The 13,980-nt window shown below is 48.9% G+C and overlaps 1 protein-coding gene across 26 annotated transcripts in view; it reads right to left on the reverse strand.

Moving 5' to 3' along the window:
• The window catches only part of TCF4 (transcription factor 4), a 211,458-nt gene that overhangs the window by 14,190 nt on the left and 183,288 nt on the right, over window positions 1–13,980 (reverse strand). For 21 of the 26 annotated variants that reach the window (XM_066988592.1, XM_066988591.1, XM_066988590.1 and 18 more), the window contains 3 exons: window positions 12,607–12,685; window positions 9,886–9,962; window positions 7,491–7,694 (listed from right to left, as the gene is read on the reverse strand). In XM_066988592.1, coding sequence (XP_066844693.1) covers window positions 7,491–7,694; window positions 9,886–9,962; window positions 12,607–12,685 — 360 coding nt within the window. The remainder of the gene's footprint in view (window positions 1–7,490; window positions 7,695–9,885; window positions 9,963–12,606; window positions 12,686–13,980) is intronic. The other 5 variants (XM_048079788.2, XM_048079785.2, XM_066988598.1 and 2 more) reach the window with 2 other exon arrangements.

The raw sequence follows: 13,980 nt of genomic DNA on the forward strand, positions 1-13,980 counted from the left end.
AAGCAATCACCTGCCGTCAGATGCTCCCCGGATCACGGCTCCAGGCTACGGCTAGCAAGGGATCGCTCCTAACTAGCTCACGTAATGACCGAACGCAGCGAGCAGCGGGCTTTGTACTTTTCAAACTGATGACCTCGTGTTATCCAATTAGATAAATAAAAACATGCGGCAGGGAAGTTGTAAGGTGATGCATGTTAACATGTGTTCAATATTGTCAAAATTTATAAGTCTGACAGAAAGCAGATTTGTGCAAAGCCCTTATAAACCTCCAGCGCTATATTAAAAAGGGAACAGCGCAGGGCACTCTGACACAAATGGTCTCTCACTGTATGTGTGTATTATTGGTCCAAATTATTCACTCTTATTTAACTGCATTGAAGTCTTTCATCTCCATGCTATACAATAATAGTTTCCATATGACCGGTGGCTCAGCTATAAATAAGATCAAAAGCAAAAGAAAGGATTTAATAAAAAAAAAAAAAAAAAAGACATTAGGAGTGGCATTAAATCAGGAAAACAGCAAAGTTCAAATTTTTTTTTTTTCTCCAGAAAGAAAAAAAAAAAAAAAAGCAGTGCCGGAGCGCCGCCGCGCAGCTCGCCAAGCGTCTTACGAAAGGGCTTCTTGCGAGCCAGTTGTATGCAAAAGCCATTTCCCCGCAGCCCCGGGCGGCACAGCCCAAGCTCAACGTTAAAAAGGAGAAGGAGCGAACGAAGCGGACGAGCACCACGTCCCGGGCCGGGCCGAGCGGTGGCACCGGCATCCCCCCCGCGGTCCCCCGCCGCCCCCGGGAGCCCGGCGCGGCGAGGGGAAGTTGTGCTTGGCACGCCGCGCTCCCTCGACGCGCGGGGCCAGCTTCCCCGACGGCTTTCCTTCCAGCAGGGCCCGCGGGCTGACCTCCCTCTTCCAGGGCTCCGCGCCGCGCCCGAGCGCCCAACGCGAGCGCGTCGCAGCTCTCAGAGCCACGTGGGGGCTCCCCGGGCCGTGCCCAGGCGCGCCGGTTTCCCACCGCTACGTGAGGAAATGGAAGTGTTTTAAGGGAAAGCGGCCGGTGGCAGCCTGTTATGGGGAAAAGTGGGTTGCCGCGGCCATTGAAGTGAAGTCGCTGAAATAATCCTTACCGATTTCTTTCCAACAGAGGTGATTATTCATTTAAGCACCGGCTAAATCCGGAGATAGAAAAGGGCCTCGAGTACGGGATTAGGAACATTAACTCTTCTTCACTGACCCGCCGGCGAGGGAGCGGAGGAGACCACGCCGCGAGCGAGTCGCCCAGCTTGGGCACTTCATCCCGGTTTGGGGGCGCGTCCCCCGCCGGGGGGGGCCAGCACCAGAAGCCCCCGCGGCGAGCCACCGCCTGCCGCTCTCTGCCAGGCACCTGCTTTAGCGGTGACCTCAGCTCTTCGCCCCTCGAGGTGCAGCCATTTCCCCCGGCAGCTTTCCAAACAAAAGCCAGCTGCCGCCGGCCGGCCGGGGGCCGCGGAGCGGGGCCAGGAGCAGCAGCGCTGCCCAGGGCCGGCCACGCTCCGGTGCCGCCCGCACGCAGCCGGCGCGGGGCAAGCGGGCAGGCGGCGGCGGCATGCCGAGCCCCAGACCCCACGGTCTGAACGATGAGCCTAATTAGCTGCCGGGGAATGAATGAAGCCCTTGTGCCCGGGCGGCGTTTTTCCAGAAAAAGGTCTCGCTTCGGTATCGGTCAGCGGTTTCTCCCTCCCGGCCGGGACGAGCTTTACGGCTCGAAAATCGTTTAAAAATATGATAAAGGCCGTAATTTGCGGGGCGGTCGGAATGTCAGCCAATTAGGCAGAAAATGGCGCTACATAAAAACCTTGCACTGGTGCCTGTTATGTCAGATTTTATTCCAGTAAGGTCATTCCGCCCCCCTTTTTTTTTTTTCAACGTACGTGATACCTGTTAGCTAAAAAACACAGCAAGGCAAAATAAACAACAGAGGCAACAGCTACAACGGCGCTAAGAATCGAGAAGATGAAAAGATAATAAGAAAAAATAGCAAAAGCCAGATTTTGCCTTTTAAATAACGCCAAGTTGCTCGACTCTTTTTGTTTATGTATGAATGACATAACCGAATTACTTCATGAGCTGCTACTTTAATTCCTAGGGGTGGAAAATTCCGTAAGTTAATTTAATGTGGATGTAAAAAAAATATACACGAACATGCTCTCTTCCTGTGGGCCCTCATGTGAAGCATGCAGGCGAGCTGATGGACTTCTAAGTACTGCCTTAAAAATAATGTATACCAGTTTGTGTTTTATAATGATTTTAATCAATCCCTTCATGCACTGCTACAAAAGAAACATGTGTCTGCTAAGATTCCCGTGTAAAAGTTAGCGTTTAAACGCTGGTTGCTCCAATTTAATTTGAAATGTTACAATAAAATCCCTACAATCTGCATAACCTCTGAAATAACAGGAACTACCGAAAGCCAGGAAATTCACAGTTAAAGCCGAAAATATATGCTGAGCTCATGCCCTTGAGAGCTGGAGATGGGCAGCTCCCGCGAAATCAACGCAAACTCCAAGTTTTTGTCTCGACACGCGACTTCTGCCGTAAAGGCCATTACGGAGGCATAAATATTATGAGCAGCTTGAAAACAAAGCCTGCGTCGCCCGTATTTCTAAGCAACTTCTGCCTCTTCGCAGCCAGTTCACAGGAGCTTCTTTATGGGTGTCCAGGGTTGTTTTGTGCTCGCTTTACAAGCCCGGCGAGCGGGGGCTACCTTCGTTTTAATCACCACGTTTTTTCAGTCCTGCAAACGCTCACGCGTGTGCTTCATTTCAACGTCACGAATAGTCCCAACGGGACGACTCGCGGCAATAAAGCTCAGCACACGTGCGTTTGCAGAACCGGGGCCCTTGTGGGACGGGAAACCTGAACCTCCTTCTCCTCTGCCAGAGAAGAGGTCACCCCCTTCGCCGTGCGCCCCCCCCGGCCCGACCCACCTCGCCGTGCCTGGCGAGGGGCAGCTTTGGTGGCTGCCTCCCACCGCCCGTGCACCACCTCCGGGGGTGCCGGAGGAGCCCTCCCGGCTGAGCCCATTTGCCGCTGCGCCAGCACCGAATATCCTGTATTTATAAACGGTGTGGGTTAACGCGTGCCGCTTGCCGAAGTCAAAGGAGAGCTTAGGAAGGGACGTCAGGGGCCTGCTAAAAATTAGCAAGTGCTCAAATGCCTTCCTCACCGGGCCGCTAAAAAAATAAGGGAGCGAATGTGAAGGAAGAGCTTGCTACAGCAAAGGGCTCGCGGAGCTAGCAGGACTCTGCTCGCAGCTACGCGGCTGTAAATCTGGGCTAACTCCACCAAAATCGGAGCACTCCGTCCGCATATTTTCAGCAGAAGAGCAGCTTCTGCCCTACCCTCGCCTTCTTTTTGTCCGGGGAGAGGGAGCAGCGCGCAGGGCGCCGGGCACGGCAGGGCCGCTGGGTCCCAGCACCGGGCTCAAGTTACTCCGGGGCCGAAGGCAGCAGCCGAAGGTGTACAGTGGGCAAGGAGACTTCCACCAGCACATTCTGTACAAGTTTCCGGTCCATACCTCCCACTGCTACTTTATTTACTGCAGCTGGCCAGCGTTTTATAGCCTGTTTCATGTATTAAAATTCAAATGTGGAAAACATTACCAGTATCCTCCTTGATTTTTTTTTTCTTTTTCTTTTTTTTTTTTTTTTTGGAATTTTTTCCCCCTTCAACTTCCTTTTCAGCGTGGAATGTATCAAATGGTCAAAGGCTAACTTCAGACTGACTCTACTCAAAAACTATTTCCTTTGTTCTTATGTTTTTACTTCAAAATTCATACCAGTTTTCCAAAAGAAATCATCAGGCCTGACTCCTTCACACAAGTTACAGTTTCAGACAGTGAGTAATGCTGTTTGGGAGCTCGGCAGACTGCTTTTTTTCACAGAAATTGTGCCCGTCTTGTTTTTCAGAAGCAGCACTGCCCTCAAAGCACCGTACCTCGGTCTGAACTCCCCTCCTCAACTCTCTCGCTTTGCCTGCGTACTGATTTTGCAGGGGCTGCTAGAGAAGCGAGCAGCAGCTCGCCTCCGAAACCAGAGCAGCGCGAGCCCCTCCGCCCCGCATTTCCAAGGCAGAACACGCGAACTTCTGAAAAAGCCGAAAATCCGAGCGCATTTTTCAGACGCAGGATGCGATCCCTTCAGTTTTTCATTGGTGCTGTTTTGTTGTTGTTGTTGTTGTTTGTTTAAATCTAACTTCACCTACATCTGGTATTTAAGCGAGGAGCACATATTTATGGAACAAACTGTCTCTGAAGTGATGCCCTGGGTGCATGTTGCATCAGTTTAACATATGCAAAGCGAACAAAGCTACAAAAATTAAACTATTTTCTCTTGATTGAGAGCAGATATACAGAAACAGTTGTAAGTCACAGATCTGGCTTTTAATAAAGCCAGATTTCTTCATTAAAAGCAGTATTGTTTAAACACTGGAGGAAAAAATAGCTTTGTACAAACTCAAATCTTAGATTATATGTATCCCAAGTGTATTTAACATATTACCTGAGGCCAAGCTAAATTACAATCTAGAATTTCCTTTTGTGAATTCTCAGCAACTGCCACAGAGAGCAAAACTATGTCTGGTTCATGCTAATTTTATTGGGGAAGGGGAAAGGAGATGGATTTAACTGAGCTGCTGAAAAAGCATCTTTTTACCTCTCGGAGCCTTTTGCCAGACCATTTTCAGTTAACACTTAACATTATTTTTTTTTTTTTTGAATCTGCAAATGGCACAGGCTCAGTTGTGGCTTTTAATGATATTTCACCCATGACAGAGTCACTTCTAGTAACGTTTAATTTAATGAGGAGCAGAGCCTATCACAAAGCCGCCCCGATTAAAAAAAAATAAACGAAAAAAAAACTTATTTTAGTTTCTCAGGTGCTTAGTTCCAGCAACTGATGTTACATTTTAATAACCTGAAACTATTTCATTCAGAGCTGAAGAACTATGGGCAAATATTTAGGTTACAGCATTGTATGTGGTCAAATATGAAGGGGAGAACTATCAAAGAGTATCTGGGTAAGAATATCTGGAAATTCCACTTTTCCTTGGAGGGGGAAAGCAGGAGGCGGACAGGATATTCTGATTTCCATATGAGACAGCAGATCTCAGTCTGCAAGGCCTCGGGCTCCAGGCTGACCCCCAAAATCTTGCCCCTGCGGGTTGTGGGGTGTGCTGGGGGCTGCAGAGCCGTCCCCTCCGCTCGGCTGGGCCGCCTGAGAACAGCCACGGGACGCAGGAATGGCCCCGCTGAATAGAGCAGGGCTCGCAGTAACACTGGGGCTAATTATTTTATAATCACCTAACTGACTATCACGACAGAGCCCGGCACTGGGGGCATCAGCAGTGTGCAGCAGCCTGGAGGACACGGCAATTATCAAATAATTGGCCACCAGAAGAAGCTCCTTCCTTCCCCGAGCAGTTGCCTCATGCTCTGGCATCAAAGTTTTTCTTTCTTTTTTTTTTTTTTTTCTTCTCCTTGTGAAAAAAAGGAGGAATCCTGTCTGAATCCTGTCAAATAAAACTCTAAATGTTTGCATTTTCCATATGATGTCTAATCCTATTTGGAATGCTTCTGAACATTTGGCCTTGATTACATCTTGGAGCAATGAATTTCACAGGTCATTGTGTGTTGAATAAAAAGTATTTCTTTTTGTCAGGTTCACTGAATGTCCCCTTGTTCTTTAATTATAAGGAAGGATGAATAGAAGAGCTAGATTTACCTTCTCTATGCTATCCATTATTCTACGTACCTCTATTATGTCTCCTCTTATTCATCTCCTTTCTAAACAAAATCACCGCAATCTGTTCAATCTCCCTTCACATGAAAATCCTTCCATGCTTGCAATCACTCTTGCTGTTTGTCACCGAACTTCTCCTAATCCCACTACACTTTTCTGAGATGGGAAAACCAAAACAGAACAACTCCAGGTAAGGCACAAAAACACATATATGTGTGTGTGTAAGGACACACCCGAGGCATACACTGGCATTGCATCAGTCTTGGTGTCCTTTCTCATGTTCCTTTTCAGTTCGGTAGGTTTCATTTATTCATTCATTCAATTATTTATTTATTTTAATGATTCGTGCAGACTGGAGAGAAATTTCCAGGCAACCCTCACAGAGGCACATGCTCTCCTCCCAAATTGAATAGAGCCCAATATGTATACGGTTAATTGAAATTCTTCCTTCTAATCTGCTCTGCCTTACCCTCAGTACGTGGGATGAGACGGGGATCAAGCCTAGTCCTCCCACAACACCACGGCAGCTAACTGGCCGTGGATCTGTCAAGTCCCTTCCTATTTCCACATATTTTCCCCCAGTCTTAATTAACCTAAACAGCTTGAACTATCTGAAAATGCTGCCAGCTGACTCCTCGATCCTTTCCCCCATTCCGCATGTAAGTAAGCAACTCTATTTCGAGAACGAAATTTTGCAGTATAAAAAAGTTTGCCCTCTAATCCTGATGAAAATCACACATCTAGCTCAGCTCTGCACAGACGCACCCTCACCGCTTTCTAATCCAGAACTGCTGTTTCTCACTTCCTACAGGACCGTTAGTTTTTCATTAACTTCCGCTGAGCGACTTTGTTTAAGATTTCTGCAGACTCGAATGCGTGGCGTTAGATGGTTTTCCTTATTACACTTAAAAAAAAAAGAGACTGAAGAGACACGATTTTCCTTCACATGAAAGAAAGTTAGCTGCCAGATATTTCCTTTTCCAAGTGCAAGACGTTTGTCCTGGAGACATAAGGGTGCACGTAAAGGCCCCGCGGGAGCGGAAATCCCAACAGCATACTCCAGACCTGGTCAGAGGCTTTTGTCAGGGTGACACACATCCTGACACTGTGCACTCCAGCAGCAGTGACAGGGCTGGGACTCCGTAACGCAAAGCAAGAGCCGGTGGCATGAGGAAGGAGCAGGCTGCTGAGCGCCGACCACTCCATGTTATACAGGGGCTACTTAATCCAGAGTGAACCACAAGGCACAGTGAGCGTGCGCAGCTCGGACTCGGAGCCACCTTCTCTTCCCAGATTTAAGCACAAGTGTAACACACAGGCGGGATTAGCTCCTACTCTTTAAGCCTTCTCCAGCCCTGCCTGCCGAACGGGGGCCTTACGCTGAAATCTGCACCCAGCTTCCCGAACATGAAATGCAACACTCCCGAAACCTTAACAGCAAGGAAGGAAAAGCATTTCCAGACCGGTGTGGGGCAGTGACTCTACACTGTGCAGGCTGGGAACGAAAGAGAACTTATGAACCCCAAGGTTTCACACCTCCACCCACGGCTCCAAGCCGGCGGCCAGGAGGGCCATGGCAAATGGCGGCTGTGCAGGGTCCTGCAGCCACCTCGCACACAAGACGTGAACGAACCAGCCCTCTGCCAAGCCACCAAACCTCACACCCCCTCGTTCCTCCCCCCCCCGAGCTGTTCCCCGGTGTGTTTTCTGTCAGAGCTTACCATGAGCGAGTGCCGGTTGGCGGAGAGCAGGCCGGTGCCGTAGCCGGAGCCCAGGCCCGCCATGGCGCCGTTGTGCGAGGGCCCTATCAAGCCGTGCATGTCGGCGTGGCCGCCCGGCATGGCGGTGGCGGGCCCCACGGCGTGGTTGCGCAGCACGTGGATGGCGTCGTCCAGCCTCTCCAGGCGGTCCTCGATCCGGCTTTGCTGTTGGCGTGCGAGAAAGAAAGCGAGAGCAGCGTCAGCAGCCGCGGGGCCCCGCAGCGGCGGAGGCGGGCGCAGGGCTGGGCGCGGGGGCAACGGGGGGCACGGTCACCCGCAGCCAGGCCTGCCTTCTCAACCCCTTTTCTCCTTTCTTTTTGCTTTTCACGTTTTTATTTATTTATTTTTTTTATATATTTTTTTTTTTACAGGAGTGGTTTTGTTTCCTTAGGGACATGTTTCAAACAGCGTTGCGGGGAAGGAGAGAGCATGGTTAACACGAGTGCAGCTTTGATTTTCATGGGCAAAACAGGTTCAATGATTCCTCATGAACATAATCATTACAGTACATATGTTGCCCTCTAAGTCTTTGAAAAGTTTTAGTGATACTTAAAAAAATAATAATAATAATAATAATAAAAAAAAAAGAAGTAGAAGTAAAGGAACAAATATCCCTCTAATTTGAGTCAATCTCTAACTGGGATTTTCCTCCCCCCATCTAGTCACAGGATCACACACAAGGAGAAACGGAGAAACTACCAGGCCACACAGTCCCTCACACTGCTCGGGTTTTTCCCCTACAGGTACGCACCCTAGGATCACTTTCCACCTCTGGTGACAGCAGCAATAAGCACTTGTCCTTGGCCAGTACACCCCATGGGCACGGTGACCGCTGCGGTGCTGGGGGCGAGGGTGCAGCCCTGGTGGCAGCCAGGTCTGTGACACCCAACCACCTCCCCTCTGCCCCGGGAGCCTCCACCTCTCCTCCCTGCTTCTCCGAGCATCCCGAACGCCAGCTACGGCACCGGGGAATTCCTTGAAGAAACCTGGCTGCTGCTGTACTGAGTTACTTCCTTCCACTGTCGTCTTTCTGCTCAGCCAGAACAACTCCAAGCCATGTTGCAGGCAGGGCTAGGAAGGAGAGAAGCAACGGGGAAACCACCACCTCTACCTGGGCTTCCCACTGCCTGCTGCACCAGCTGCTCCATGCAAAGAGTGACGGGCTCCTGCAGGAGCCACCACCTCGGCGTGGGGACGGCCAGCCACTGCCACACGCCCTGCTCTGCTCCGCTTCCTCAGCCCCACCGCTCTCCTTGCCTGTCCCCAGCAGGGCACCCCAACGCTTTGCTCCTTGTTGAAACAGGAGAGGAGCTCAGCAGGACAGTCCCAGAGCTCTGCGGAGCTTCAGCTGCAAAAACAGACATAGCTCTGTGGATCTTATGGATCTATGGATCTTATGGATCTCTTAAGCAAACCTCCTAACCAACCCGCTGCTCTCCAAAACACAAGGTAACTAAAAAACCTCCAGAAGACAGACAGTCTAAAAAATATCACAGTCAATCATGGGAAGGATTTCCATGCTCGGGCAGAAAAAATAGCTCCTGCTAATTCCTGAACCTGGAAATTTTCTAGTGAAGTCCACAGGACTGCTGCATCCCCCAGCACTACTGGTGGGTTAGCACTGTGCTCTTGGGAATTACCTGCTTTCTCTTTTTTAAGGAAACTTTAAAACTTCAGTACCATTGATTTTACACCCAACAATATGTCAGGCATCTCGCAGCGATCACTGGAACCTTCTAGACTTCCAGCTGAGACCGACAACCAGCTGCTAAGGTTGAGACAGAGGGTATCGGGTTCGTTAAAGTTCTCCTCTGTCCTAATGTGTGACTTAATCTTTCCATTAAAAAAGATAACAAATCTTATTGATACCCCTTTAATCCTATCTGTCACACGAACATTTATCACCAGCTCGGCCCCTGACTCTTCCCCTCAAGCCCAGCCCTTCGTGTTCTCCCCGTGAGACCACCGCTGCCACGCTGGCCGCTCTCACTTCCCAACTCCACGGGACTGACGGACAGTGACCACGCTCTGTCCTGCTTTCTATTTCTCTGCAATACGTGCCACCTGCCTGTTCACCGTTCCCTCTTTTTGTATGCACTGTTCCCTTTTCAGGGTGTTTCAGCACTGCATCCCCTGCCGTGCAAGCAAGCAGGAGATCCTGTCCAGCTGCAGCTCCAACCAGACTACGAGAGCTAGAGCACGGGGCACCCTGCTGCGAATTTAGGGGTGGCAAAATCAAGTCCGAGGGCATAGCAGTTGCTAACGAAATGAAAACCTGTGTGAGAAGAATGGATGAGAAATGGAAAGAACAGCAAGTAAAATACTGAGGCAGAGGAGGTCACTAATCAAAACATACCAAAGAGTGTAAGGGACCTTCATAATTGGGAGATGATGACGCTTGACCTCCATTTCTAGACCAAACAGCTGTGCCTGCTAATAGTAAAATTGGAATTACCATTAGAACTATGCAAACAAAAATGTCTTTCAAACTTTTTGGACAGTTTTGTAGACATGTAAATGCCGTATTCCAGATAGACTATAGAGCAGACATATGGAGAACTTCCAAAATACACACGGGTGAAAAAAAGGTATTTTGTAGCAAAGCACGTAGATGCAGGCCACAAAGTTCCCCCAGGCTGCTTCTCCACATAGAGGGCTGCATTGATTCAGCAGCTGTACCGACGAGCGGCTGCAGGAGAAGGAAACGTCTCGCTGGGGAAAGGAGAAGCAGCACTTCCACGCGGTGCTGCGGGCAGCTGGGCCTCTGCGCGAGCCCCGGCACATACTAGCCCATTATCCTAACCTCACTTCGAGCTGTAGTCCGTGCCACTGATTACGTCATTCCACCATCAAATTCGCAAAATCTTAAAAAAAGAAAATAAGTAAAAGCACTGCACACAACATGCTATTATATTCTGATAAGGTCGGCACTCTCCTCGGCCAGATTATTTGGTTTGGCAGGTTCAGAATGCCAAAGGTCTAACCAAAAAAAAAAATCTGGTTTGCATCCACTGCTCTACATCTGCTCCTGCTGCAGGAATAAAAGGTCTCCTCGTCTCCAGCAATGCTTTCTAAAGAAAAAATTGCCCTTGCAAAAGAAGCAAAGCAGACACGGGGAAAAGAAGTTTTTTTTCAAGTATTTTTTTTTCCAACAGCGTATATATTTAGCACAACGCTTAGACCATTTATAAAGTTCTTTCTTTTAAATGAGTCATCTTCTGAACGATCTTATAAAATGGGCTTAAGAGTTTGAGATGGAAATATTAGGATTTTAATCTTAATGTCTACATTGAGTGGCACTTGCTTGGACTAAGATAGGCCAGGGTGGAACTCATGGCACGTTTTTTTAGGCTGACAGCATGATTATTCTTTTTCTCATAAAAGTAAAAAATTATGTCACTTCTAATTAAAACTTAAATCTTCCCTTTTCTGGTCCCCATGGAGTTTTTATTTGAGATTTTGCTGCAGCACTGAATGGAGCAATGAACAGCAATCTTTACTTTCAAAATCATTTTTAACTAGCCCTTGATATCCTTGAGGGAAAGTGTCTCGCATGCTAAACACTTTCAGTTCTTATTTAAATGCATTTGTACTCCTCATTTCTCTCTATTTTGACACTTGGTTCTTTCTATTCATTCACTAAAACTTGCAGGAAGCAAGGCAGCCCAAATTAGCACAATATTTTTCCTTTTGGTTCGGACCCTTTCATGGGGAACAATGGCAACGCCTCGCTAGGAGAAATGCGGCTCAGAGTGCCGGGGTGTCGCTTAACACCTCAGGGGTGATTTCAGGCCAAAAAAAAAGGGCAGAAAAGGGTTTTCTGAAGCCCCAAGGCTGTGACGGGGCAGGCAGTCCTGCTGCCGGTCTCCTGCCAGGGGTGGTTTTGGAGGGAGGGATATTTTCTGACTGAATTCCACCCCGACGTTAGCGCTCCTTCAGAGCAGGTGAGTGTGACGGAGGTGGACGTGGTGTCTTCCTACCCCTCCTCACGGACCCCTGCCTCCGGAGGCCGGGCCGTCACCTAGCTCCCTTCTCCTTCCTTTAGACACTGCCACCTAGCACAAGCTTCCCTGCCACCTCTCCTTCCCCAAGGGTCTCATCACTGCAGAGACAGGTTAGGCCCAGGCCTCTGAGGCGGTGCCGCCATTTTAAAGGAGCACGGGAGGTGCCTGCTGCGGTGCTCGTACCCCGCCGAGAAGGAGCACACCTCTCGCCAGCACTACCCTACACAAACAGCCTCGGCTGCCTTTTAGGACGGCCTGAACACGATGCAGGGCCCATACGGAAAGGAGACTGGAGTCTTTGGCTACTGGTGATAAAGACCTCGTCACAAAGACAGGGTGGAAAGGTCTTCTCCAAGGCATTAGTGTGGGTGCAGGGGAGGAGTAGCCTACTGCTCTAGTCGAAAAGTCTCAGGGTTTATGAAATCTGAATTATATTCAGATAAATATTTAAAACTCCCGATGCTCATGAGAACTACCCTGGGCCTCTGGATCTTTTCAGTTCAGGCTTTTATTAATATGAGTGGGTTTAGTTAAAATATGTCAGCTTTATAAACAGAGCATAAAATAAATCAATGGGATTTGTGGGGGCTCGGTTTGTCCAGAGATACGTTTTATGGATCAAACTCCAGCCAGCATTTGCTTCAGCCCCGGGAGGGGACGGGGGAACGTCCAAGGAGATGCACTTGGCCCCGGGGCGAGGCTGCCATGGGGCACGGCCATGGCACGGGACAGGCTCCGTGCACGGCACAAGGCGCTGGCCACAAGACCCTGAGGGCACTGCTGGAAGCTCAATAAGGATGCATAAAAACACTGCTTTACTGTACAGGCATCCACCTACGAGCTGCAATGACTTTCTCTCTGCACTGGCACTACAGCATTTGGGAAAACTCTCTGCTCGTCTCCGCGGGACCACCGGCCACCTGCGTGTGCTGCACCTGCACGTCGGTGAAACACTGGCCTGGTGCTGCTGGCTGGATGCATGTCGCACACCCAGTACCGTAGGAGCTCATTTAGGCATCTCCTACCAAAAATAGGTTGAAACGTTCAGTAAAATAGAATTGTAACAACAATACCTGAGAGAGAAGGGGGAGAACCAACAGGAGTTGAAGGATTTGATGAAAAGCTGTTGTTGGTGTGATCTGGAGAATAGATCTTTAAAAGATGATACAGAATTAATCTAAAGCCATCACAAACTGATGCAGAAAGAAATATGGAATTCTTATGCATTCAGTTCATTTAAATGAAAGCAGGACAGGTTAAAAAGCCTCTTATTCAAATATTAATATTTCTATAAAGACAAAACTGTATTAGATGCAGGAAGCTAGACAACAGACCCCTTTTGATGGGAACAGACACCAGACACTAGCCAATTAAGCGATGGTTTCTGATTGTCACACAGATCTGCCACGGTAGATGTACACATTTTCATTGTATAGACTACTTTACGAATGACTGTCATTGACAGGCCTTCAAGCAAGCCTGAAAATTGCTTTTTTGTTCTGCTGAAATCCCTTAACGGCCAAAATAAAGCAAAGGGCACGGAGCACGTCGCCCTGGCACAGCGGGGAATCTGCAGCAGCAAACTCCAGCTACTCGGCCGCTGCTCCAGCGAGAAAGCCCCTGCCTGCCCCGTGCCCGGCGAGGGTGCCACCGCCCTGCGGTGTCCCTGGGGCCGCTGCCACGCACCGCTCGCCATCCGTGCCATTGGTCAGGGCACCACTTCAAAGTGGATTCTGTACTGTATCAGTTAGTTCAGGCAATCTGGAGTCTGACTTTTCGTCTTTTCAATGAAGCATCGAAGAATATGCGAAAAAAAATTAACTCTCATGAGAACTCAATGGAACCCACTCTGCCCAGAAAATAACTATCGTGGTCCTTATTAACAGTCAGTCCGTGCCAACAATTACCAAACACCGAGGCACGGCAGTGTTTCCTTCTGCTCGAGGTGGAAAACTGCCATGCCCCAGTTACCCCGGTAAGAGCTGGGAACTCCTGACTTTAACAGCAACCACAGCAACTGAATAGGTGGAAACTGCCGTGAAAAATATAAAATCTGAAGGCAAAGGGAATTTAGAGCGAATCCTGTTTGCAGATCGCTCGGTAGCACAGAAGTAATCCTGCTGCCGATTTCTGTTCAGACCTCCCTTGCCCGAGTAAATGACGTGTGTGAAAGACTGAAAGACACAGCTCATTGTCACCCAGTGAATGGGAACAGGTCAAGGTTTCCACTCTTTCCATTTCTAGTCTAGCATAAAATTAATTCTAGAACTTTGTAAACACCATTTTGCACTGATTGTTAAATATCTCAGTTGGCAGTGACTCCCAGTGGGTGACCTCTGAGACCAGGTCTCTCCTGTTTGCTGCTCATCTTCTCAAACTCCAGGCGTCCAATTCTGATTAAAGCTCACACTTTGAAAATGGTAAACGTGTATTCCAAAGTAAATATT

Source organism: Anser cygnoides, chromosome Z (genome assembly GCF_040182565.1).
Source record: "Anser cygnoides isolate HZ-2024a breed goose chromosome Z, Taihu_goose_T2T_genome, whole genome shotgun sequence".
Taxonomy (NCBI): Eukaryota; Metazoa; Chordata; class Aves; order Anseriformes; family Anatidae; genus Anser; species Anser cygnoides.